The following is a 26934-nucleotide window of genomic DNA, read 5'->3' as shown; positions in this document are numbered from 1 at the left end:
CACAATTAATAAGACTGTCTTTTAAAAAGGCAGAGGCTAAAATAAGATTTTTCCTCTGAATGGGGTGAGGATGCCATCTGCCCTCTCAAGGTTTAAATTTAATAAATTATATTATTATGCTTTAAATCAGTGGTTCTCAACTGGTGGGTCAGAACCCAAAAGTGGGTCGTGAAGCCCTTTTCAGTCGGTCATGGCTGTATGCCAGGGAAAAAATTTCGCCAAATTGTCTCTGAGACTCTTAAAAACATGCATTTTTTCATCCTGTTTCATGGATTTGTTACATCTTTTGTACTGTCTTTTGCCCAAGCTCTACTGAGAACCACTGCTTTAAACGATACAGTATCCATATGCTTGCATATGGATACGCACCTTACCAAAATGGTAACAAAGTATCAAACAATTCGACAACCTTACTGTGATCAGTGGTGGAGTCTGACGTCTCTCTGCCTGGTGGTTGGGGTTCAATCCCGTGTTCCTACAGTCGCATGTCAGTGTGTAATTGGGCAAGACACTTTACCCGAAACTGCTCCCACTGCTGCAATATCAGTGTTTGTGAATGTGTAGGGATGCATTCGCATTCAATAAATCACATTATTAACACTCATGGGTTCTTTAAATAGCAGCCTTCATCATCAGCGTGTGAATGTGGAGTGGGGAAGTGTGATTTGTGGTTTAAAAGAAAAGCAAGTTTAGCTGTCAGACCACTAGAAAAACAAGCCCATTTTCAGTTTAACTGACACCTAGGCCTCACCTCCTTTTTATAAATTTAAGAGGTTCAGGTAGGGTTTATGAATCAATTTTTCATTTTTCCTTATTGAGAGTGTTTCCTTCAGTCAAAGCCGTGGTTTCGTAGAAACCAATGTTAGTTAAAAGTCCATTTTCATCACATCTCTTTTCAGGTAGAGGTAACAGGACAGAACTCGGTGGTGGTGCAGAACCTGTCCTCTCTTTCCAGATATCTGGTTTCAGTCCAATCTTTGTACCCACAAGGCCTGTCTGTGGCGCTCACCAGCAACATCACCACATGTAAGACAAACACATGTACCATACTCTTGTGCTTGAAGGCGTAACCTTCCTTCCTTATATGCATCGAAGCGTGAGCTTTACATACAATAGCATAAAAAATGAGCATTAAATGTGCATGAAAACATGTATATAAATATTGCTCTCTTTTTTCTTACACATTATCTCCTAGTGAAGGTGCCTGCCCCGTCAGACCTCAGGGTGACTAATTTCTCAGGTAGTGACATTACTGTGCGCTGGGAACCTGCTGCTGATGACGTGGTCTCTTACCTGATTAAGTGGATCTCTCTCAATAGTGGAGACCTGAGACAGGTGGGAATGAATACATGCATGCCTGGGGTGTATAATGTAATAAAAATGAAAATATGATTGAAATAACATAATGCCTTGCCTCTTTTGTGTGTTTGCTCTAGCTGAAGGTGAGCGGTGAGAGTGAAGGGGTGATCCTTGAGGAAGTAGAAGACGATAAGGAGTACCAGATCTCTCTGTCTGCCTTGTATGGAGATGGAGCTCAGAGTGAAGCTGTGGCCATACGATATAGCACCTGTGAGTTACATGCACAAATATGCACAAACGTAACTGTACTGGAAAGTTACCTCTATCAATTAATATGAATGTGAAATTATTTTTAGACTATATTTTGGAAAGAAACAGCTACAGTGTACAGGGAAAGCAGACTGTTACTTGGGATTTTGTGAGGTTAGTTCTACCATTTATGTCTAACTCTTTACTGGCCCTGCAGAGACTTACTCATTAATCTACATTATGGGCCACACTACTGCTTGTACTGATAAATAAATGAGTAATTTTTGGACGTTTCGGTGTACCCCAGGACTCATTAGAGGAGGGAACAGTTGTGTAGACACGTGGACCAGTCTGAAGATAGTTAGCGCCTGAGGCCCCCTAGTGGATTTATTGAGAATCACACTTGAAGGCCTGGCAATAATAGAATTGTGGCCAAAAAGGAGTAGTATGGAGAATGTCAGCTTTTGATCTGTACAAATGTTGGGGTTGTTTGTTACCTCCGCCAGGGAGGTTATGTGATTTGGGCCCGTTTGTTAGTTTGTTTGTTTGTTAGCAACATAACTCAAAAAGTTGTGGATGGATTTTGATGAAATTTTCAGGAAATGTCAGAAATGGCATAAGGAAGAACTGATTAGATTTTAGGAGTGATCCGGATCACCGTCTGGATCCAGGAATTTTTTTAAGGATTCTGTACTATTGGGAGATAGGGCTAATGGTGGAGCTCTGCGCATTTACCACTTTACACCAGGAGATGGTGGACATGAGTAACTTCAATCCCAGCAGCATTTTGGCTGTTTCCATTCAAAGTTTTGGAGTTTATAGAGTTTGAAACATGCACGCCCGGTCAAGGAGATGAGTCGAAGCATAACAGAGAGACAGACAGCAGACTGTAGCGAGAATACTCACAATGCTGGGAGGAATAGAGGAATATTCACCCTCTTCCATGACTTCCAGTCATCCAGTGAGACCATGGGTGAGACTGTCAGTGCATCTGTTGGCACCAGCAGGCAATGCTTCCAGTATGACATTCCATCCATAGCAAAGCCAATGCTTTGCCTCACCATGTTTCCATCCCACCGGGAGGGAGTAATCAGCAAATGCCGTGGTGGGGGGCACGTGGGGACGGATCCTGGAATTTTTTAAAGGATTCTTCACGATTGGGAGATAGGGCTAATGGCGGAGGTCTGCGCTCTCTGAGTGCTCTTCTAGTTATTTAAATGATCAGAAAGGGTTCACTGATGAATGTTTTGTGTTTTTGATCTTGTATTTTTGTGTGAAGGGTGTGAAATATGACAACCTGATTAGAAGTTGGGTACATCTTAAATACACTTGCACAATGCCTTTCTTATAATGCACAACAGAAAAATTAAATAGGGCCTTTAATCTAAATGCTATTGTAGTAAGTCAAATGTTTTGAAAAGAATAAATTGGCAGGAAGTAGTCAGTGATGTCTATAAGGATTTATGTTGGAAGGAAACTCTTCAAAATATATTTTTAATTCACACAAAAATACTCCCCCCTCTATATAATAATTTATCATAGATTAATTCAAAACACTAGAGCAAGCCATGACAGAGAATCCTCCAAAACTTGTCCACAAAATTGAAGAAATTATTAAATCAAATACTTTAAAATCTATAAACTGGAAAAGCTCTCAAAGAGCGCAGACCTTCGCAATTAGCCCTATCTCCCAATAGCACAGAATCATAAAAAAAAATTCCTGAATCCAGACAGTGATCCGGATCACTCCCAAAATCTAATCACTTCTTCCTTATGTCATTTCTGACATTTCATGAAAAATTCATCAAAATCCATCCACAACCTTTTTAGTTATGTTGCTAACAAACAACAAACCCACCCAATCGCATAACCTCCTTGGTGGAGGTAACTAACTAACAAACCCTACCGATCACTTAACCTCCTTGGCAGAGTTAACTAGAAATACTTGTGTCTGCAGCAGAAACACATTTTTGAACCTTATTTATTTATTTATTTATAGATTTTGTGTGCATAATTAGAAAGGAAAAATGCTTACAATCAAAAACAAAGAGAGCCATTCATATCTAAATCCTGCCAGTAAATTATACTCACGAATCCTTCTGTGTGCATTTATTTGTTTTGGCCTGATACAGCTAATTCAAATGTCACAGCATATTTTTATGATGTGTTTGGTCCCTACAGTGTCTGGAGGAGGCCCATCCAGTGTCTCTGTCTCTGATGAGACTGCAGTCAGCATGGTGGTTAGCTGGGTACCTCCCAACGCTCATGTCCTTCAGTATCGGGTGTCTTATACTGCACTAACTGGAGCTGAAACTCAGGACAGAACAGTGAGTGGGCTGCAGAATTTACTGTGCTATCTTCTCTGTCCTGCATGGTGAAAGATTATATTAAATCACTGTGCTTTTACACAGGTTCAAATACTTCTGTCATTGTTTGAACAAATGGTTATTCTACTTCAGAGCTAGACTTTGAAAGGTGGATTTGTTATCTACAGGTGTTGGTGCCAGGAAGTGAAAAACGAGTGGTTTTGGAGTCATTACAGCCAGACACACGTTACAGCATCCTGGTCACTGCCGAGTATCGAAACAGAGAAGGGGGCAGCGGTTCAGCTCAGGGCAAAACAAGTGAGTCAAACACACAAAAGGAATACAACCTGCCTTTTTTTTTTTTTTTTAAATTTGACATACATGTGGAAGAAAAGTTGTTACAAAAAGTGAAATACCACAGCTTTGTACTTTTTGGAAAGATATAGGAATGATGTTTTCTACCTGTTCTGTTTCAGTTGAAGGCTTTGGAAAAGTGAGGCTTTATATTTTCCAAATAAACAGAGGGATCATCCTTACCATTTGAGAAATAATGTATAAGTAAAATCACAAAATCTATCAAGATATCTGATACATCTGATATGATTCAAATATTTGAACATTGTACACAACTTTTAAGTCATTGATTTTGAAAAAATATGTAAAAGATTTTATTTATGATAATCCTAATCGACTTTTTTGTTTTGTTTTGTTTTGTTTTTTTTTATTTGTCCTTACTTCACCAGGGAGAACCCTCTAAGACTAAAGTCACCTTTTTCAAGGTTGCCATGCAGCAGATCAATATAAAAAGAAATTTAAAAATCATATGTAACATTTCTAAAATGATTACAACTACATTTATAAATGCATCCATACTTGCAAACCCATGCCCTGGTTAATATAACCAAATTTAAAGCCGTTTCAGTTACTTTCCTTAAATAGTTCAGACATGCAAACCCTTTTAAAACACCATGAACATAACTCATTTGGAAATAATTCCACATAATTGGAGCAGCAACACCTTTTCTATAATAATAGAATAATATTAACAGTTGCTGTTGAAAGAGAACATTGTTTATTAAGAGCATTTTTTGGAAAAGTGTTTGTTAGTCTTTGTTCAGTGTCAGAGAGACTTCCATGAAGTCTGAAAACTGTTATTCACTGTCCCTGCAGCCAGTCTGCGAGTAAGCAGTGTAAGTGTGGTCAGATCGGACCACTCCAGCATCTGTGTGTCCTGGAGAGCTGTTTCTGCTGTTGATGGATACCGTATTGTCATCCAGTCCGTCAAAGGTAATATGATGTAAAATATGTTGGATTAATTTTAGAATTAGATTAAGCACAATACTGATGTAAAGTGTGTGTGTAAGTGTCTTGTTTATGTATTCACCCTGTGCAGACAAGCAAACAAAGGAAGAAATTGTGGACAAATCCAGCAGCAGCCACTGCTTCAAAGATCTGGAACAAGAAACTCTGTATCGCATCAATGTGCATTCACTTCTCGGATCAGAAGAGGGTGCTGCCGTCTCCATTCTCCATCCAACAGGTCTGACCCTGTCACTTTATCACTCTATTAGTTTCCTGAGCATGACTCCAAAACCACCACTTTTTCCACAATTCCACTGAGCACTACTGTTACATATACAGTACTGTGAAAAGGTATTTGCCCCCTTACTGATTTCTTTTTTATGCATATTATTTGAGCAACAGGAAAGTCATTGGAAATACAACAGCAAGTCCATCTCTGAATGGCTTAAAAAGTCAAAATGAAGGTTTTGGAATAGCCTAGTCAAAGTGTGGAATTAAATCTAATTGAGATGTTGTGGCTCGACCTTAAACAAGCCGTTCATGCCCAAAAACCCTCCTGTGTGGCTGAATTAAAACAATTCTGCAAAGAAGAGTGGGTCAAAATTCCTCTACATTGATGTCAATCTCTCATTGATTTTGTGGGTAATTACTTTTTTCACATAGGGCCAGGTAGGCTTGGATGTCTGTTTCTCACTTCACAAATGAAATCATAATTTATAAACTGTATTTTGTATTTACCAGTGTTATTTTTGTTTGATGATCTGAAAAATTTAAGTGACAAATATGCAAAAAAAACGAAAGAAGACAAAAAAATCAGGAAGGGGGCAACCTAACCATTATCCATCAACTTTTGAGTGAACAACTATTTTACAAAACCTAATATTTTTCCCTTTTCTTGCGAGAAAAAGATATGGATCTAGTGATATAGGATGTAGGATGTATGATTTTGGGGGAAAAATATAAAACTGGAAGGAATGTTGTTATTTTTTGTTGCTGTCTGTCTATATTCCTGTGTTGTTAAAACAAAAATGTTTCTGAATCAAATTACTATGTATAAAAAGCCTAAAGGAATATTATGGTATAGGCTCTTCTATGCTAGAAACACAAGATGTTGATAAAAAGTAAGTAAAAATGCATTCTGGATTACATCACCTTACCAGGCCACTTTCAATGTTGTTATGACAATTTCCGATATTATTCACTTCCTGATAAACTGTTGTTTTTTGTAGTCAATTAGAATTTGAAATCCTATACTTGGCTTACCTGTTGTTAAACCAAAACCTTGGTAGTCTTATGCCTCAAGTTTATCACTGTAATTGAGCCTTAAGCAAGCCTCTGTCATCACCTTAGCTTTTTTTGTTCTCTTATGTTAATCATAATTTTTAAAATCTTTGACAGCCCAAGCACCAGCCAGAATTCCCATCTCTCCACGGCTGTACCCTGTTCAAAATGAAGGTAAACAGAACATATTTCAGTCAGACAATTTGCATTTATAATGTTTTATACATTAGAAAAGTCTGTTTAAGTTTGGCACCTAACCTCATCACTCCTTTCAGATTTATTTTAAGTGCAGAAACTGAAGAGTGATGACGGTATATCTCTAACCCCAAGTCAGAGCCTGCAGGTGGATGTAGAGGTGGTTGGATATTTTTAAGAGTAGTACTGGGAATAGACAGCAAACGATGACAAAAGGAAAAGAAATCTAGCAGATAAAAGAAACTGCCGATTAAGGAGGACGTGTCTGACTGTGAGACTGACGTATGTTTGAATGAGTGTAGCTCGGGTTGACTGCCTGAAGTAGCTCACAGGCTTCACTCTATTTAAATTCTATGTATGCATCTTTTGTGCAATATTATATACATATTAGATATGCTCATGCATTGGAGTTGACAAGCCGTGTGTGTTTGTTTTGATAAATATGCAAATGAAATTCTTTAACTGATGTTTTCTGTCTCCTTTGTAATGATTTAACACCGGCCTGTGTGTTGCAGTCTGCCCTGAAGTCACCATCAGAAACAGCATCGTCAGAGGTGAGACAGCTCTTCTCACATACTTTTCCACATTTCATTCTTTAACATAATAGAAACTGTTCTGGCATCACTACAAACTTTGCATGATTTTATATCTGTTGTGTTTTTGAAATCTCAGGATTTGACATGATGGAGGCCTTTGGTTTGACTCAGAAAGCTCACTCTTCTGTGGAGGGCGTGGCAGCAGAACCTTTCGTCTTCAATACTCTCCCAACATACACTCTGTACAGGGACGTCCAGCTGACACAGAGCACCAAGTAGGATCACCCACTTCCCTGCTTTTACTTTTACATCTTTTCCTAGATGTTTTTATTTATTTTCACTAAGGGTGGGACGCAAGACTGAAATGTCACAAGATGTCTCATTGAAGGAAAAATTGTCTTGTGAGATTAAGTTCCTTTGTAGATGGCCCTGTAAGAGCTGATGGTGTAATAACTGGTCAATAAAGTAACAACATGCTGCTGTTTCAGACTCAAAATGTAACGTTCTTAATCAAAGCAGGTCCCTCCCATCTTTGCTTCATTTTGTTTTCTTTCCCTCTCTCTCCAGGTTTATTCACCCGTTAGGATTCTCTCCAGAGCACACCATCAGCATCGCCTTCCGCGTGTTACAGGACACACCAAGAGAGCCCTTTGCCCTCTGGCAGCTCACTGATATTGACTTCCAGCCAATGATGGGCGTAGTGCTCGATCGTGAGTAAAATCTCTACATCTAACCATCCCAAAATCTTTAGAAGTAGAAATAGAAGTGTACTTACCTCAACTTCGAGACACAAGTTTTTATGTGTATCACCTGCGACTCCTGATACTGTCAAGGAATAACATTGTTCCTGTCTAATTTTTAAACCTCTCCACAAGGCAAGGGAAGTCTTTACTCTTTGCATTCTTTGTTTAGCCTCTATTTGTCTGAAATGTTTTTTGCAGAGTTATAGGCTTTTTACTTGCCTTCTTTTTCATATTTTTTCCAGCTACTACCAAGCACCTGGAGTATTTCAGCCTAGACTACAGAGGAGAAGTGCAGAAACTAAGTTTTGATCAGTCACAGGTCCGCAGACTTTTCTATGGCAGTTTTCACAAGGTGAGTTAAAGAACAATGAAACTTCACTGTCACTAAGCTGAAAATAATAATTTAATTAAATGATTTGACGTTGCTATGTTAGATTGAATAACTTTCTGCCTGTCAAAGCTTATTTTTCTTTTGGTTATTAATAATGAATGTCATAATATCATAATATGAAAGGGAATGATGGAAAGGAGAAGGAGTTGGTTTTGAAATGGACTGCACAAACAGCAAATAAAAACTTGATGTTAGCTTCAGAAGACTACGAAGCAAAAACAGATTAGACCAAGAGCAGTGCATGACATGGTTTTAAATGCGTCATGCTGCTTCTCTGACCATCCTTGTCTTGTATTGCAATCTATGAAATATAATACTTGGTCGCTTAAGAGATGATCATTTATTTATCATTCATTTTTTATTGCAACTGTGCAGGTATTGCACAATTTTCTAAAAAGCGTCCAGTCTCCGTCCAGGCCAGAACTCCTGGCTTTAGCCCAGGCTATATTAATCTCATGGAGCAACCAGGAGAAATCAGGTGTAAACCAAGGTGTATCATGCCCCTTTACCCTAATTTGCCTCATTTGATCAGTGTTCCCTTCTTCTTCTGGCAGGTGCACCTTTCTGTCAGCCAGGTGAGTGTGTCGCTGTCTGTGGACTGCCAGCATGTAGGTGAGAGGCCTGCCCGCCCTCTGGGCACCCTGCCAACTGATGGCTTTGAGATGCTGGGAAAACTAGTGAAGACCCGAGGACCCAACAGTGGATCTGCACCGGTACTTAAATTTTATTCTTAATCCTGTCTGACTCGTCCATGAATTACATGTCCTGCATACATCAGTGCTCAGCCTGTGTCCTGTGTTTTGCTGTTTCCAGTTCCAGCTGCAGTCCTTTGAAATCGTCTGTAACACCACCTGGGCTTTTGAGGACACATGCTGTGACCTGCCTGGAGTGGTTAGTCTGTGACTATTGACAATGACTTTTTTCAGTTCTATATATAGCTATACTGTGTGTTCATGCTGTATTTGAACGAACAAATGAATGTCAGTGCTCAGTGCTTACTATGTTTACAAGCACAAAACTTTCCCTGGGTACTATTTGAGAGTTTAAGCAATGGTTTTCAGTGCTGAAATAATGTTTTCAGTGTTTATGTTTGTCTCCATTAGAGAGATGAGGAGAGCTGTCCTGCTCCTGCATACTCGTGTACCTGTTCCTCTGACGTCCCTGGAGCTGCTGGTGCCCCTGGAGCTAGTGTATGTCATCATGAGACCTCAAAGAGGTCTACAGTCCCATCTTAGTCATTACTTGTGTAATAATTTTGTTGTTTCATAACATCTTACCACTCAACCCTTTCCATTCCCCAGGGAAAACCAGGTCCACGTGGGGAGAAAGGTGAAAAAGGAGAACAAGGCCAAAAGGTACGATCAAATATTCATTCAGCTAGGTTAAGATCATACTCCTTCAAATGCTGAAAGATTGAGCATGGAAATGTATACCTTTTTTAGTTTTGTGAATCAAAATGTGTATGTTTTCTATGCAGGGACAAAGAACCAAGTTCAGATTTTTTTCTGCCACCTTACAGCATCAAATTCACAACTAGAAACACTCAAAGGCAGATCCACAAAGTTAAAATTTGTTGCATTAATAGGACCAGGATTAGCACAGGTTTAGTGCTTGCTATTTGCCCCATTTTTGCACCATATCCACAAAAGATGTGCTAATCCTAACATACCCACAACATTAGCATCTGAGTGCAGTTTGTGCATGTAATGGCACAAGACAAATGTCAGATCATTGGCTTTGTCTGAGATTACAGACCAGAATACAGTGACAGAGTGAGAAAAAAAATACCATTTTCAAACCAAGTACTTACCATCAAGTGTTTATTTAATGCATGGGTTCAACTGATGGGAATGGCACCACTTCTCCTGCCTTTGGCAATTAATGACTGCTCGTAATGCCCCAAAGCAAAAGCAGAAACCCCAAGATGGTGTAAATTCAGTGTTTTTTTATTGTTTATGTGGACAAAAAAGACCGGCGGTCTTCTGGTCTTTGGTGAAAGTGCAACAATGATGCAATTTCCGTTCCAAAACAGACGAGTCCCCCGGACTATCAGGTGTGAAAACAACCTAAGTTGCTATTTGCACAGAATCTTATTTGCATTGATGGGGGCAATTTTGTGCCAAAGTTTTGATTATTTCTATATTACATACATGCAAATGGGACAGGTGCAACCAGGGCACTGTTTGCTTTGCAGAGCAGTTTTCATGCAGTTTGTGTTGATTTCCATTTGGGATGCACTGTAGATCCCTTTCTGTCATTTGCACAAGTTCAACACAAAAGAAATCAGTGCTTATCTTTTAAGGATCTGGTCCTCAATTATTTTCCAAAAGCTAACAGCCATTACCACCACTCAAATAAAGTTTCAAACATTTGAGACTTGTTACCAAAAAGGTAAAAGGTAAAAAGACATGGTTGTTTTAAAATCCAATCACACAATTATTTTTATCAACTAATATTAAAACTGAAATGCTAAATAGTTAAGGAAACTTTAGAAAATACTATTACCAGTCCAAATTATATATGAGTGATGACAACCCTCTAATGAAACTTTTCTACTGTGACTTTTTGTGCCCCGTTTCAAACCAAGCCATGCTGATTAACTTTTTCATCACAAGTTTGGCCACGCTGGGCAATTCAGAGCCGTGCCCAGGATGTCCTGCTCTGGAGCAGGGCCAAAGCGCCTGCCCCGCCTCCAAGCACACCACAGTGACATCACAGCCGTTCATGATCATTCAGGGATGCCTTGCTCACATGTTTAGGTAGCAACCACTGGACCAAACTTTCAAATATCTTAACTTTTAAGTACAAATGTCCAATTCTTGAACCAAACAATGCTTACTGAAGCACAGCTATATAACGCCTTCGACTCAGAACATTGCGTCATCAGCTGTAGACATGGCCTCAAACAGGTCGCTCAGTTGTGGTAAAAGAGCCAGTCCCCTGCTGCACTGGGCTGCCAAGCCGCTCAATTTAATGGAATTTAAGTCCCATAAGCTTTAAACACAACAAGTCAGATCTATTTAAAAAAGAAAAATAAAATCATGTTTTTTCAGGAAATATGTCAAAAGTCTAATAAACAAATGTAGGGGTACTTATAAAGCCTTGAGAGCATGCTATTCAAATTAATCAGTGTCCAGTCTAAAAAGTAGAAATAAATTGTTTTATTTCATTGTGATGTGAACTGATTTCCTCTTTGTTTCAGGGGGAGGTTGGTCCTCCAGGGAAACCTGGACTAGAGGGAGGTCTTGGACCTCTAGGCACCATCGGGCCCCGAGGCATAGCTGTTTCAGGAAAAATGGTGAGTATACTTCCTAACTTTAAAAATGCTTCTGTGTTCAGTGTATATACTCCTGAGAAATTATTTAAGTCTTTCTTTGTTTTCTGTTTTATTTCAAATCTAGAAGGTCATTTAAAACCTACTTGTTTGTTTGTTTATTTTTCTTTTTAGGGTCCACCAGGTGCCAGAGGGGAAAAGGGGGATCCTGGGAGACCGGGTGTCCAGGTGAGTTTAACCTGAAAACTGTGCTTCATCCTTTTATTGTTGTCCATCAAAAATAACTGCCCATCATATGATCTGTCTGCCTCTGAAGGGTTCACCGGGGCCTCCTGGTCAAAAAGGCGAAGAGGGGCCTTCAGGACCAAAGGTGAACTGTTAATGACAGCTTTTCTTCTTAAACGGTTGCTGGGTGAAGAAATGACCATATTCCTCTGTTTTTGTGTCCTCATGTCACTGTTCTGTGTTTTTTCTTACAGGGAATAAGGGGGGTTGAAGGTAACATGGGTGGACCAGGCCTCACTGGACCAAGGGTAGGACTCATTTAAAGTTTATACTGTATAAAATTCAATCATTTTTGACTTGGTTGCCACTGTTGGGTTAGGATTTCAGATAATCCTAATGTGGGTATTTTCTTAGTTGAATTCTTATTTAGTCAGTGATCTTTGATTTTGGTTTGTGTCTTTAAGAGCAGAGATTTTACTCTTGATAACACATAGCATTACATGTCATAAGCTGTTTAACATAAAATATACAAAACAAAACCCCTTTCCTTTTCAGAGGTCTTTTGCTTTTTCTCTAGCTCCACCTACAGGGCAAAATGGTATCTTTTCAGGATTACCATGAAGTCATGACTTTTCAAGCCTAGTTCACACAAATGAAATGTTGTATGTAGTGCCACTTTAAGTAAAACTTAAAAAATGGATGAAGTGTTTAAATGCTCACCAGCATCTTTAGAATTTTCATCAAAGGCTTTGGATGTTTAATCCGTTTTGTCACTGGTCTGATATCTATGTCATTGTATTGTCCAGGGTTTCCAAGGAATGCCAGGACACCCGGGACCTTCAGGGGAAAGAGGCCCAGGAGGACCTGTGGGACCTACAGTAAGGACAGAGGAACAATTAGTTTCCTGTTTCTAACTGAGTTTAACCTTTACCTTTAACCTCCAAAATCTAATAAGGTCATCCTGGAGTCAGACTGGGCATTTGTACAAAGTTTGAAAGAGATTCCTAAAAGGGTTCTTGGGATATCACCTTCATAAGAAAGGGATGAACACTCTCAGTGGCTTTTTCCTTCGACCTATGACCTCCAAGATGTAGTTAGTTAAACCATTAATTGGAGATGATTTTTGTACAAAGTTTGAAGAAAATCCCTCAAAGTGGTGTTGAAATATCATGTTCACAAGAAAGACTTGTCAGGCAGACTTATGGACAACCAGAAAATAAAATGCTTCTAGGCTCGACGAACACCAGCAGGAGGCATAAAATGAGTGAAAGAATCTACATTTTAAGGATTGATAAAAACATAATGGTATTTATTTAAAGTGTTCTTATTTTCTGTGAGGTCAGATCGAGGATAAGATTTGATACACGGTGGATTACAGATGACATTGATAAATATGTCTATGTTCATGTATGTTCTGCTTTACAGGGTCTGCCAGGGAATAAAGGGGAACGAGGAGAGAAGGTGGGTCTCAACTTTGCTATTCTACTTGCTTGCATAACTTTCTGTTTACATCTCATTAAAATTAAAAGTTTTATTTTTTCTGATATAAGTGCATGTTAAAAACAATATTTTGACTCTTGTTAAAACCTTAAGTTGACTGTACTAATGTTTCACAGGGAGAACCGCAGTCTTTGGCCATGATCTACCAACTTGTAACACAAGCCTGTGAGCAACTAGTACATAGTAAGTGTTTTCATAAGCATGTAAAGAAAAATCAGGATATCTATAAAATGATATTTAGAACATTTAAGCATCAAAAAGAAGGTTAAGGTACAAACTCTTCATCCAGTGTTGTGTGTTTTACAGAGGAGGTGTTAAAGCTTGACAATTACATTAACGAAATAAATCGAAAGCCCACTCCTATTGAAGAGCCAGTGGGACCTCCAGGGGAACCTGGCATACCAGGGCCCAGGGGCCCACCTGGGGCCAGGGGGGCCCAAGGAAATGTGGGATCAAGGGGGAAACCGGGTAGGCCAGGATACCCAGGAGAACAGGGTGAGGCTCCAATAAAAGTTGATAAAAAGCTAACAATCCAACAGAACCCTACATTTAAAGGAACTGTTACATAAATGTCCTCATTTTTAAACTGTCCCTTTTTTACACTTAAAGTCTAGAGCAATAAAAACTACAGCTTTTATTCCTACTTTAACTGGTCTTTCTTTTGAACAGGGAGAAGAGGTCTTCCAGGGCAGAAAGGCGATGCAGGGCCAAATGTCCAGGGGCCTACAGGGGTCAAAGGATTTGCAGGTACCTCTTCAGGGGTCATTTCTACGATGTATCGCTATAATATAATACATTAACCATGAGGTGATTAGTTAGTCAGCAGCCATTGACTGGTGTCTGGTAATGATGTGTCTGTGTGCTGTGTTTCACGCCCACAGGTCCTCCAGGTGAGTCCAAGCTTGGAACCCCAGGGTCAAAAGGAGAAGATGGTAAGCAAGGACCCCCAGGGGTCTCTGGACCTCCTGGTCAGCCAGGCGAGATCGGACCACCGGGTGTGTGTGACAGCAGTGGAGGCTGCAGAGGAGTTCCCCAGCAAACAGGTTAGCTACAACAAAATCTCATCTTACTAAAATGCACAGTTGTAGTCATAGCTATAGCACCTATTTGATTCTGAGGAGACATTATACAGCTTATCAAGACACTGAAAGCTCACCTATGTTCACCAGCTGGTCACTAATTATGGACTGCATTCACAAATATCTTCCTAAGATTTTTCTGATTTATGACATGTTCTTAAACTGCTGAATTGTTCTCACCTGTGCACTTAAATTGATAAATGTCATGTACTTGAAATCTGGAAGCTTGTGCACATTGCAGGGCTGTGTGCAAACGCAGAAGTCACACAGTCAGTCATTTCCAAATTAAAATAAACAAAAAAATTTAAATTAATATAAAAATAAATTCTAGAAGGATATGTAGAAATAGCTTTGTTTTCTTATTTTTCTACATTTAAAATGCCAGACTTTATGCTGATTTGGCACAATGGAGTCAGAGGCTTTTTTGTAGGTTTTTTTATGCTGAATATGTGTACAAAATTTCAAATTTCTAGGTTGTATGTGGTGCAGGGGCTGATTTTTTGAAGTTTTGTAGGGGCCCCACCGAGTCATTAAGCCACACTCACCAATTTAACCCATATGTAACTTAGTTTTTTACTGTGCTTATTCCCACCATTTTTCAATGCAGCACAGGCCCTTTTCAGCCCTTCACAGGACTACTTCCTCTTTCATGGCAATAATGGGTCAACAAGGCAACAGCTTTAGTGTCAGACTTGTGAGCTTGAAAATATTTACCATAGGGAAACTTAAAGGATGTTTTACACCAATTTTGTGGCAGATTTGGTCAACTTTGCAGGAACTACCTTTAATTATTTGAAACAAATCCTGTTTCTGTACCATTTCAAGACATCAAAGTTTGATGAGCTACCATGGCCATGCCCTTTGAGCTCTGTACAAAAGCCACAGAACTTAATTTTCAGAAAGGTCACCTCTAGCAGACAACTATTTTTTGAGTCAATGGGATGAATGCATTCAGAGGAGATAGTCCTACAAAAACGCCTAGAAATGGCTTAGTTGACTAATGTATACAGAAAAATCAAATGGCAGACTTCCTGTTTACTTGGCGATATGGTTTCAAGAGGCTTTTTTGTAGGTCCTAACATGATACATTCGGCTTCTTTGAACATGCTGCTGGGGCTGATTGTTTAAAATTTTCTAGGGGGGGCCACTGAGCCATTAAGCCAATATCAAAATTTCTAGCAGGTCTCATGTCCATGCAAATTTTCTTGAGTGTTCATGCATGTTCCGATATGCAAAACTCAAGGCGAACATATAAAATAATAGTAATAATCCTATGAATTTAAAAGGGTCCTCGCACCCTTGCTGCTCGGGCCTTAATTAAACAGAGTTTGAGGTATAAGGTCAAAAAAGATTTTTGAGAAAGAAACTTCTCTGAAATTATAAAGTGACAAATATTACGTGATGAAACTGCTTTCCTTCTGTCATGCCTTCTGTTTGTAGATGGAAAATATGAATGTGTTTTTTATGTGTATTTGTTCTTTTAACTCAGAAGACCCATACTACGGCTACCAGCCTTAAGTGGATATTAACAAGCAGGCTCGAACAGTCAGGGACGACGTTGGCCATCTGTTGGAAAGGGCTCTGGTTTCCCTGGAGCTGAAAGACTGATGGAAATGAGATTGAAAAGCTAAACTGAAGAGGTTTGGTGTGTTGAACTTGTCAGTGACTGAAGCTGAAGCTTTCTGAGCTTCATTATGTGTAAGAAAAGGAAACAAAAGAGGAAGGATCTCTCTCTGTCCTGAGATAAAAATGGCACAAAATGATGCAAGGATGAATAAGAAGCTTTCTTTTATAGAATTGTGTTCTGATGGAGAGATAGAATTATAAAGGAAAGTAATTTCCCGTTAGGATCAGTCTGGTGCTGGCTTACACACCGTATTCGCACTGAAACCTTTTGTTATTTTATTAATGTATTCATGCACTGTATCAAAGCCAAGTAGTTTAGCCACCTGTGCTATGTTTCATTTGCTAACCTTAACTGCCTCAGTGATAATGAAAAAGCATAATCCATGGTGTAAAAGTGTCTTTCCATGGTTTAAACGATACTGTGAGAATGTCTGTGGTCATTTAAGATCATGTGTATATTGTTTATTATATTTACTGTATACAGTTAATCATGTATGATATTTTATTATATACCTACTCCTGTTGAAAAATTCATGTTTACATTTTCTGACTTCCTGAGGGTTTGGGTTCAAAGTAATTAACATGTGTGTGCAAGTGAGTGTGTGTGCCTGTGTGAAAAAGAGCATTTCTAGTCATATTTTATATTTGTATTATTTTTATATCATGTTAATAAACTTCCATTTATATGTGTCTGTTGAAGTGTGATTGTTTTTTTCACTATTTGACCTCTCCGACATGATGGGGGGGGGGCACTGAGCCCTCTTTGCTCTGATGTAAAAATTAGCTGTGCATGTATTTTTTTCTATAATGATTAGAATATATAATGTACAACGGCATATTAAGGCCACACTAAATGCTAAAAAAAACAGATTTGATCTCTTTTTTTTTTTTTTTTTTTTAATGCTGAAATTCTTGACAAAAAAAATCACCTTTTGAAATTGCATAGTAATATGGTTACAAGAAACCAAACACTGAATTTCTGGGTTAAAAGCTGTAAATTTCTGAAAAAAAATGAAAATTATAGAGTTTAAAAAGTGGCTACTTTTGACATCATAAACTCAAAAGTGTCGTTTTTTTTGGTTGGAAATTTCTGAGCTTTAAAACTTGAAAATTTCAAGTTTTTTTCTACAAAAAAAACAGATCCTCCATTTTATTCCATTTGCCTGATATACTGTTCTAATAATGGATAGTTTATGCATCAGTCTTTTGTCAGAGAGCCTTTAGAGGAGAGATGAAACATCTTCAAGAGCCTGTACCAAGTCCTGTTGTCCCTTTTGGATCAAGCCTTGGATAACATTGACTTAAAGGACTGGGGGTAAGTTGTATGAACCTACGCAGACATCAATACTTGGTGTAGTTAAACTCAGGGAAATGCAGCACAGGAGTCCCACTAGGAAATAAATATCTGACACACATGCTTTTCATATTAATATGCAAGCAGCCTGTGAGGAAAAAAAGATAGGAGGCAAACATGTCAGATTTACACATATGCTCTGTATGCTTTGTATTCAGGCTGTCAACTGGTAAAAATGTTAAATTTCAATCAATTTCTGGAGTTTATCAAGATGAATCAATAATTTTATCACATTTGAAATCCAACTATTTTGCACTCAAAACTGGTTGTGTGTCATTTTGGAATATTTACTGCCTTAACCTAAGGGTAATTGACTTCCTGATTAGATACAGACCTGTTTCATAGGTATATGCAAGATTTTAACATGAAATTAATAACAGGAAAAGGAATTTGTGATGGATTTTAAAGTAAATACAAGGTGCCAATGGATGACTTGTCCATTGATCTGTCTGTGAGACTTCAAGAAGCAGCACTGCATTTATTTTACATCACTGTGTCTTCAGGTAGACACCAAGATGGCTTATCCAAAGTGTGGTAAAAGGCCCATTAAAGCAAGAGATTAATTGCAATTTTAAATAATTGTGCACTAATTGTGGACTTTTATTAATCACAATTTACCAAACATGATTAATTTTGACAGTATTATAAAGGTATTCAAAAAGGGGTGGTGTGGGTAAAAAAAAAGCACAACCAAATCCTCTATGCTGATGGCAGAGTGGCTGATTTATATTCTTGTAAAAGGTGAATTGACATGTGGGGTTGAAAATAAACCACTTTTCAGTTTCAATATAAATAAAGCATTTGGCCATAAAAGAAACAAAGTTGGTCAGTTTCTAAGAATACAATACTTAATGCACTAGTAGCAGAATGTTGGTGTTGGTGTCAATAAAATCTAATTTGATCATTGGTAATTTATAAAAATTTGCAATGGTATTAATGGAGGACATGCAAAATGTTAGTCATCTACTGCTTGGATAGCACTTTTGAATATGACCAAAAAAGCATTGTTATTTGGGATATAATGTAATGTCACCTTCTTTTATTTGAATGCTTTATTTAATTACTTTTGTCTTGATTCTGTCTTGAACCTTGAACTTTAGGGCATCCAATACAAAAAATCCCTCTCAATCTACCCCCAGATTTACTGCGGAGGTCAGAGCGGATTTTAGCCCACAAGAATGAATGAATGAATGGAGGAACTGTAACGTCCCTTCTTTTGTCGGAACGGTGGTGAGGGTACCGTTGTTTCAAGTGGTATCTATTTTGAAGGACACAGAAGCTGATTGTAAAGCCAGCGTAAGTTGTGCAATCAATATCCGGTTTCGTATAAATGCTAGTCTAACATTTCGAAATAAAGGCGAACCATGCTTTCATTGCTGACTTGGCTGAGGAGTAAGTTTCTTAGCCAATGCCCTTGGGTTTTACAGTTTCATAGAGTTTTCATCTTATCCTCAGAGACATAGACAGGCGCATACTATGCCTATGTTCAGAAAAATGAAAATGCAGTGACGTCTACACTCGATTTATTTTGAAAATACCGCACAGGATGTGGTGGTGCATCTTTTGTACCTTAACCGTGGGTAGTTAAACCAAGTCGTGATGGCGAGCCGAAAAACTTCTCACCCAAAACGGGACAATTCTGACAAATACTCCATCCTCTTACCAACCTACAACGAAAGAGAAAATTTACCCCTGATAGTCTGGCTCCTGGTGAAGTATTTTGGTGAAAGGTGAGTCATAAGCTGCCATAAATAGCGTTTAGGCTACTGCTTGCTGTTAGCTAACATTAGTGCTGCACCAGTCACTGATGAGCTGTCACTAAACCAGACTGGGAGAATGACAGCTCCACTGATTTTAACATTTATAGTTGTGACAAAGCGGCTTTGGAAATTAATTGTGTTAACACAAACAAGTTAGATATAGTTAAAAACAAACAAACAAACAAACAAAAAACTTTAATTTGTTGTTTTTGTAGTGGCTACAACTATGAGATAATTGTCATCGACGACGGAAGCCCGGATGGTACACTAGAGGTGGCAGAGCAGTTGCAGAAGATTTATGGAGAGGATAAAATTGTAAGCCGATTATTGGTAACTTTTAAGGCATCTGATAGTTTTGGGTATGATTAACAGTGTCTAATAAGAACTGAATTCAAGGTACATTAGGATGATTTAAACAAGTGTGATCGCTCTTTCTTTTCTGTACTGTAGCTTCTACGACCAAGAGCGAAAAAGTTGGGCCTAGGTAAGGTGAAAACTTATTTTAAAATGTGATTTGTTCATTTATTATCCTATTCCAACAACTTATAGACGTTTTCTTTTAAAGGCACTGCCTACATCCATGGCATGAAGCACGCTACTGGGAACTTTATCATCATAATGGACGCAGATCTCTCCCATCATGTGAGATGAAAATGTTTTATTGAATGTACAGAGTTAATTCGCTCAAAAATTAATGTTCTTGGATATTTTATAGCAATGTTATCATCATTCATTTGCAATTCATCAGTTTCTTTTTCAACTGATCAATCAAATGGTCAAAAGAATGGAAGAGATTTTAATATTTATTTATATATGTTTTCCTTATTTTCTCAGGGTCTGCTCAAACTAACATGCCACCTTTTTATTTCTCACTTTGTCTGACCAGCTGTCCAAACAAGAGTTGTCACAATACCATAATTTTTAAACTTAGATATGTAACTAGTAAATCTCAAATGATATCACTGCCTGTTTCAATACCAAAACATGGAAAATAGAAATATTTATTTAGAAAGCAAACTCCTCAATATTGCTAAATTGCATAAATACATCAGCAGTGCTTCTTCAACTGCTTTAAAATAACAGAGACTGTATGATTTTAAAACGCCTATTATTAGGAAGTATCGGTTACAAATCATCTCACAACTTTTGCCTTAATTCAAAGACATTTGGGCAGTTTTCTCATGGACACAAGTCATCAATTTTGATAAGTCTTGATAAGAGATGACATTCGGCTAAGATTTTCTCAGAACTTAGAATCAGTGTTTATGGTCAAATAAGTTTATACATACAATTGATTTGTTTTGGTGTTTCTGATGCTTAACAGCAAACAATGACGTAAACAACTATACACCTACTGTTACTACTTTGATTTTAATACAATTAAATAAATAATTTTTGATTGAATTTGGTTATAACAGAATAAAACAGTGATTCTCAGCTGGTGGGTCACAGTTGCAAGTGTGTGCTAGGAAAAAGTAATTTGGGGGGAAATAATTAGGATGCATGGAGGCCTTGAGTGGACATACATCCATATAAATGATTTACTCTGTTTTGTGATAATAAATACATTGGTGTTATTTCTTTAAAATCTTGGCTTATTTGTCTCGTGGCATTGGAATGATCAAGTATTTATTTTTTTATTTTTTTAACTTATGATGTGTAAATTTCTCAAGATCAGGACAACTATAATTTATATTTCATCACAGGAAACACTATAAAATGTAAGAGCATGCATTAGGACTAAGCAGTAGGCTTGAAACAAAATCACATATTGTTTTCAAACCAAACCCAATGCACAATGAAAAGTAATTTTATAAAGGTGAAAAACTCAAAACAACTCCTGCCCTTGTTTTATCAATACATTGAACAAACGTGAACTGATTTTCTTGTTTGGTGTTTAAAGTAAGCTATAAACTCGTTTATAAAGCGTAATATGTAGTTTCAGAGAAGTAATTAGTATTTGGAGAACATGAGGAATAATATTGGATTTTATACTAGTGTATATCAATATTAACTACAAAGTTTATCTAATTGAAACATACATGTCAGAATAGGCTACATCACTGTGTTTATAGAAGTTACAAATATGTGTGCTAATTGTGCTTTGTTCTGAAACTTATTTCAGGTTTGAGTTCACCGACATGCGTCAGCTAAGAAAGCCAGTTTAAAAGCTGTAGTGATAATTTACTAAGAACATGCAAAAAATAAAGAAGAAAAATAAAGAATAAAAAAATCAAACTGTAATAATCAAGCATAAAAAATACATACATGAAATAAAAATGAAAAGAGAACTTAAGGATTTGGTTTACACATTTGAAAAAGAGAAGGAAGATGTAAAAATTATACAGATGTTTCTCATTCTGACACAACATTACCAACAACTTTGCCCTGTTCTCACCTGCGCAAAGCCTAAGGTGAACAGCAAAGGACGTTCAAGAGAAAATCTAGATATTAATTTCTCATAATCTAGATTTTCCACAATGATTTATCTATAAATCTACCATATTGCCCAGGCAAAAAAAAAAAAAAAAAATCCACACATATCTGCCTCTGCCAACCTTTTTATGAATGTAAATGTTGGTGACGTAAACATGACTGAAACATTTACCACAAATGACAAAACCCATGAACAAATTAAGCACATGACATGTGACCCAATATTTTTTAATCACAGTTATCTTGTTTATTATTATTATTATTATTATTATTATTATTATTATTATAACTTTTATAATTATAACTTTTATTATTACCACATTTCTTAAGGTGAATCTAAAAACTGTTCAAATTGCATTGCTATTATCACCTTTTTATATTTATACATCTTTCTCTTCAGAGCCATTATTCTTGCTAATGCTAGTATCACAGTGGCTATTATTTTATCTTTTAACATAATTCTTACTTTTATCATTATTATTGAAACAGTCTCATTGAATCCAAGAGCAAGACTACTTAACTGCTCTATTTATAAATAATAAATTAACGCTGGTCTATATTTTAATAGTTATAGCCTTTGTTGGAATATTAATGATTAACGCTGGTCTATTACACTGGGCAACAACAGAGAGTACAGTCTAGACCTGCCCTCTTTGTAAAGTGTCTTTAGATAACATTGGTTATAAATTGGCGCTATACAAAGACTGATTGATTGATTAAGTGCTTTTCATGATTGTCGGAAGCCAAAATTGTGATTGAAAAGCTGAAAATTGAAAATTGATCAGTTGTGCATGTGCAGCACTAATTTTAGTGTTTAGAACTTTTCAGAAATGTGTACTGATGTTTTAATAAGAAGGTGTTGGTGGTCTCTGAGGCCAGACCATTTAAGAACCGCTAGTGTTAAATATGTACAGTATCTATCTAGTTATAAGAAATGCATTTAATTTTGTTTTAATCAACAACCAATAATTAATTGGCTTATCATTTTAGCTCAGGCTTTTTTTTTGTGACTGATTTGCCTTGCATTAGAGGAAATATTTAGATTTTGAAGGTAAGTTGGTGTTTCCAGTCAACTTCTTCCTTGGCACTGCACTTTTAATTTGAATCATTTTTTATGTTACTTTGAAATTTAACAAAATCTGTATTTATTTTATCATATGGGGAATTACAATTTTTGATTGTCATTCTTTCTTTTTTATTCTTTCAGCCCAAATTTATCCCAGAATTTATTGAGTAAGTGTTTCAAAATTTTTGTTTCTTCTTTGATTATCTTTCCAACTTTATCTTAACTGGCAAATATTTATTTTGAGATAGTTAAATAGAGTCACTGTGACATTAATGAAATGTTGAGGACTGAAATTAAAGCCATTTTGTCTTAATTGTCAGAAAACAGAAAGAGGGTAATTACGACCTGGTGTCTGGTACTCGATACAGAGGAAATGGAGGTGTATACGGCTGGGACCTGCGCAGGAAACTCATCAGGTAACTTCAACTCAACAACAGTCAGATGTCTTCAGTTTCCACCCACTCTGATTTTAAAAAGCGTCTGAAGTTTGATTTCCTTTCCTGTCTTCTTTCCCTTTCTCACTCACAGTCGGGGAGCCAACTTTTTGACTCAAGTGTTGTTGAGACCCGGTGCTTCAGATCTCACAGGAAGCTTCAGGTGAGTGGTGCATGTGTAGTGAAATAACAGAAGTAGAGCTGGGTTTGCATGCTTTTGAACACTCCTGCTGCTGCTTGTGTTCCCTGATGCCAGGCTGTATAAGAAGGAGGTCTTGGAGAGTCTGGTGGAGCGCTGCGTGTCCAAAGGGTACGTCTTCCAGATGGAGATGATTGTCCGTGCCAGACAGCTCAACTACACAATCGGAGAAGTGAGGATGTATTTTATTACTGTTTTCCTCTGTTTCATTGTTCATTTATTCATGTAGTTTGTTTTATGTTGAAAGGACTATTTTAATGAAGATAGTCACACCTAGAGCCCTCTTTATAATGCATGGGAGTTCAACACAACATCTAGAAACAAAGTCTACCCATTTGAAGTTTGCGTTGCTGAGTTTTATTTTCAAATTCTTCTGGTGCTTTTCCACTGTGTGGTAGTGGCTTGACTCTATTTGGTTATTATAGTGTTGTTATTTTATATCTGGGATCATACCTACTAATGTGGTCTGGACTGGACTTAATAGAAAACAAAGTACCTGGTACTAAAACCAAGAAGACTCAAGCTGAGTCAGGCCTGTACCACATATAGAAATGCATTATTATAGGGTGCTAGTTTTCAGATGAGGACAAAATTATTAGTCCCCCACGAAAATATCAGCTTTTCACACGTATTTCCCAAGTGCTGTTAAACAGAGAAAGGGGTTTTTAACACAGCCATTCCAAACATCCTGGTTTATTTTCAAGGTTTACATTATTTTACTTTGCACATGAAAAAAAAAAATAAAAAAAAAAAACACTACCACTTCATATTCATTAGCCCCCTTTTGAACTGACCTTTTAGATGGGCCATAGCAAAAACCACTTTAGTGCAATTATGTGCTTTAACTTTGTAATGCTCAGAGCTCGTAAAATCGAGTTAAAACAGAGGGTTAGCTTCCAATTTATACAGTTTAAAAACTTCAGTAAGGGTTTGAGCTGTCACTGGAGAAAGCATCATGGCAAACACAAAAGAAATCAGGTTTTTACTCTTGAGAGAAAGAATTGTTGACACTCACAAAGCAGGAGGAGAAGTAAGTTTCAAGTGTCAAGAACTGGAGTGAGAAGTATCAAGAAATTCAGAGAGCCACAAAGTTCAGAACAAGCCTGGCAGAGAAGGAAGGAGAAAGATTTCAAAGAGTCTGGAAAGAAAACTAGAAATTTTCTTATGGGGACAAATAATTTTGTCCTCATCTATATGTGCCAATAAAAGAGCCACGGAGTGTAGCTTTAGAAATAAATATACCTATTTACTGCCTAGAATCTTCAGGGACTCTGTTAAAATAATTAGAAATCACAGGTAAAGCAAACTTTAAAGAGGAATGGAAAACTAGGGCAATTTCAGTGTTTTCCTGAATCCAACCATAATAAAACCCGCTCCAGTTTAAGAACCACATCACGTGTTAACTTAACAAGCAAACTTAAAGTACTTTTAAAAACCTTCTTTAAATGTTGCTGATTATGATGTTCAGTTTTAACACAAAGAATAGATTTTTTTACATTTTGTGTTAACTCAGTGTCTAGCTGAAAATCAGCCACTTTTTCAGTCACATAAACCCTGGACTAGATTGAAAGGTAGACTGCTGATGCAAGATTTAAGAGGCCAGGTTCAGCTCAGAGAGACCTGGTCTTATATTAATAATTAGTGCAAATAAAGGAAACATCTGTAAGAAAAATGATCAAATCAAACCATTTCCATGATCTAACAAGGCTTCTTCTCTTCCTTTTTTCAAACAGGTTCCAATTTCCTTTGTGGATCGAGTTTATGGAGAGTCCAAACTCGGAGGGAATGAGATAATTTCATTCGCAAAGGGACTGCTCACACTCTTTGCCACTACATGAGCACTTTTAGGACATATCACAGTAACATGATTTTGAATCTTTAAGCGGCTGTCTTGAAGACAATAGCAGTATGAGAATTTTAACGAAAGGAAACTTGCTGATGTTCAGACAGCTTAATGATGGCACATGACAAGAGAGACTCTGTTGGCACTAAATTTAAGACTATTCTCTGTGAGCAGCCATTGTGAATACTGATAGAACATGGTGATTTACATTCCCATCGTCTTGTTTGGTTGTACCAGAAGTTAGCACATGGTGTAGTTTCTCATCCTTTCCAGTGTAAACAGACTGAACGCTAAGGCTGTAAGATAGGTTAAAACTGAAGTGTGCTGGCTTTATCTGTGATTGTATAAATAAACCATTTGTATAGTTTCTTTGGCTTACACGCTTTTTTCTTTTAACATTCAGACAAATCCAAAAGTGGTTACAGAGAATAACCAGCTTTATGAATTTGTTTTCATTATCAAAGGTCCAGTGTAACTATTTGCAAAGATGGCCTTAGGACCATTCTGGTTGGTCATAATAATAAATAGCACTTACACAAACCGTTAAAGAGTGAAGGCATTAGATGCTTACCAAACAACTCAGGAAAGTTCAGTGTGAATATTTACTCTTGACCTCAGAAAAGGCACATTTTTAGATTTTTTTGGTGCTTTCAACCACATCAGATTTCCCACCAGAGTTAGAGGTACGAGGTAGAGTGGATGTAAAAAGTCTACACACTCCTGACAAAATGACATGTTTTTTTTTGTGATATAAGAAAATGAAGCCAAAACAAATCCTTTCAAAACTTTATTCACCTTTAACATGACCTGTAACCTTCCCATTATGGTTAAAAAACAAAGTATTTCAGGATAAAGAAATTAAATCCTGGTTGCATAAATACATTCACCCTTAGACTAAAACTCAATTTAAGCCACTTTGATTTTATGAAGGCAGTTATTCTTTCTTGCCATGGCAAAATTGTCCCACTCCTCCTTGAAAAAGTGTTCAAGATCTGTCTGACTTTTCCTTTGCACAGCATTCTTTTGGTGAATCCATTGTTTTGTAATTTTGAAGGTCTGCAATGGGTCATTGTCTTGTTGAAAGGTGAAATTTCCATTCATATTCAGCTTTCAAGCAGATACCTGACGGTTTTGTTTATGTCATTTACTACTCAGCATTTTAGTAGTCTGGGGTATTGATCTGCAAGACTTATTAAAGGGCATGAAGAAACAGTGTAGTTAAATCTTGTCCCACCAGGGTTAAGGGCCAGTTAGCAATAAAAGATGCCAGGGCAATATTTTCTTCCCAGTCCAGTGCTGCCTGAAGAGGACAGGTTTTGAAATGCTTTAAATAAGAAATTTTGACATCTCCAGATTTGCCATGCTCCTACCCACAAAGGAGTTCTGTTGTGAAATCAAAAGTGTCTGATGAAGTACAAGTTTAAGTACTGTGCACATATATACAACCTCCTAAAAGATATTGTTTGCTTTTCAACTGAATTGGAGGAGTTGTAGGTCACCTTAAAGGTGAAAAAGCATTTTTAAATGATTGTCCTGACTTCGTTTTTTTCTATCACAAAAAACTTATTTTGTCAGGGGCATGCTGACTTTTTATATATCCACTGTAACTCATTATGCTCTGGTGGAAAATCTGAGATGTGGTTGAAAATTCTCCAAAAAGCAAAAAAGGAGATGCTTTTCCAAAGCTTAAGGATTAATTTTCACACATAATTTCACATTTTCATTTTCTGATAACACAAAAAACTGATTTTTTTCAGGGGTGTAGACTTTTTAAGTCCACTGAGGTGATGCAGCACAAGTTATTACAGTTAAAACAGTTTGAAAATCAGTGCTTCA

At 37.3% G+C, this 26934-nt stretch overlaps 2 protein-coding genes across 3 annotated transcripts in view; both read left to right on the top strand.

Annotated features, from left to right (window-relative positions):
- Positions 1-16629, top strand: part of LOC121517711 (collagen alpha-1(XX) chain) — a 51841-nt gene extending 35212 nt beyond the window's left edge. The window contains exons 16-42 of one of the 2 annotated variants that reach the window (XM_041799695.1): positions 900-1026; positions 1196-1335; positions 1437-1569; positions 3730-3875; positions 4043-4172; positions 5025-5141; positions 5248-5394; positions 6555-6611; positions 7148-7186; positions 7305-7443; positions 7736-7878; positions 8154-8263; positions 8857-9015; positions 9116-9193; positions 9406-9492; positions 9604-9657; positions 11505-11600; positions 11751-11804; positions 11893-11946; positions 12056-12109; positions 12608-12679; positions 13227-13262; positions 13418-13484; positions 13608-13796; positions 13971-14048; positions 14183-14344; positions 15873-16629. In XM_041799695.1, the coding sequence (XP_041655629.1) occupies positions 900-1026; positions 1196-1335; positions 1437-1569; positions 3730-3875; positions 4043-4172; positions 5025-5141; positions 5248-5394; positions 6555-6611; positions 7148-7186; positions 7305-7443; positions 7736-7878; positions 8154-8263; positions 8857-9015; positions 9116-9193; positions 9406-9492; positions 9604-9657; positions 11505-11600; positions 11751-11804; positions 11893-11946; positions 12056-12109; positions 12608-12679; positions 13227-13262; positions 13418-13484; positions 13608-13796; positions 13971-14048; positions 14183-14344; positions 15873-15898 (2694 nt within the window). In that variant the 3' untranslated portion in view covers positions 15899-16629. Of the gene's footprint in view, positions 1-899; positions 1027-1195; positions 1336-1436; positions 1570-3729; positions 3876-4042; positions 4173-5024; positions 5142-5247; positions 5395-6554; positions 6612-7147; positions 7187-7304; positions 7444-7735; positions 7879-8153; positions 8264-8856; positions 9016-9115; positions 9194-9405; positions 9493-9603; positions 9658-11504; positions 11601-11750; positions 11805-11892; positions 11947-12055; positions 12110-12607; positions 12680-13226; positions 13263-13417; positions 13485-13607; positions 13797-13970; positions 14049-14182; positions 14345-15869 lie in introns of both variants that reach the window. The other variant, XM_041799694.1, reaches the window with a different exon arrangement.
- Positions 16630-18926: 2297 nt separating this feature from the next.
- Positions 18927-25465, top strand: dpm1 (dolichyl-phosphate mannosyltransferase subunit 1, catalytic). Its single transcript, XM_041798464.1, has 9 exons — positions 18927-19090; positions 19336-19435; positions 19571-19604; positions 19686-19762; positions 22764-22789; positions 22943-23038; positions 23151-23219; positions 23313-23427; positions 24989-25465. Exons 1-9 carry the CDS (start codon positions 18960-18962, stop codon positions 25091-25093), a joined length of 753 nt encoding a protein of 250 aa, XP_041654398.1. The 5' UTR covers positions 18927-18959; the 3' UTR covers positions 25094-25465.
- The last annotated feature ends 1469 nt before the right edge of the window (positions 25466-26934 follow it).

This window comes from Cheilinus undulatus, linkage group 11 (assembly GCF_018320785.1).
Source record: "Cheilinus undulatus linkage group 11, ASM1832078v1, whole genome shotgun sequence".
Taxonomy (NCBI): domain Eukaryota; kingdom Metazoa; phylum Chordata; class Actinopteri; order Labriformes; family Labridae; genus Cheilinus; species Cheilinus undulatus.
The sequence above is the reverse complement of the archived record's forward strand: the minus strand, read 5'-3'. Positions and strand labels throughout refer to the sequence as shown.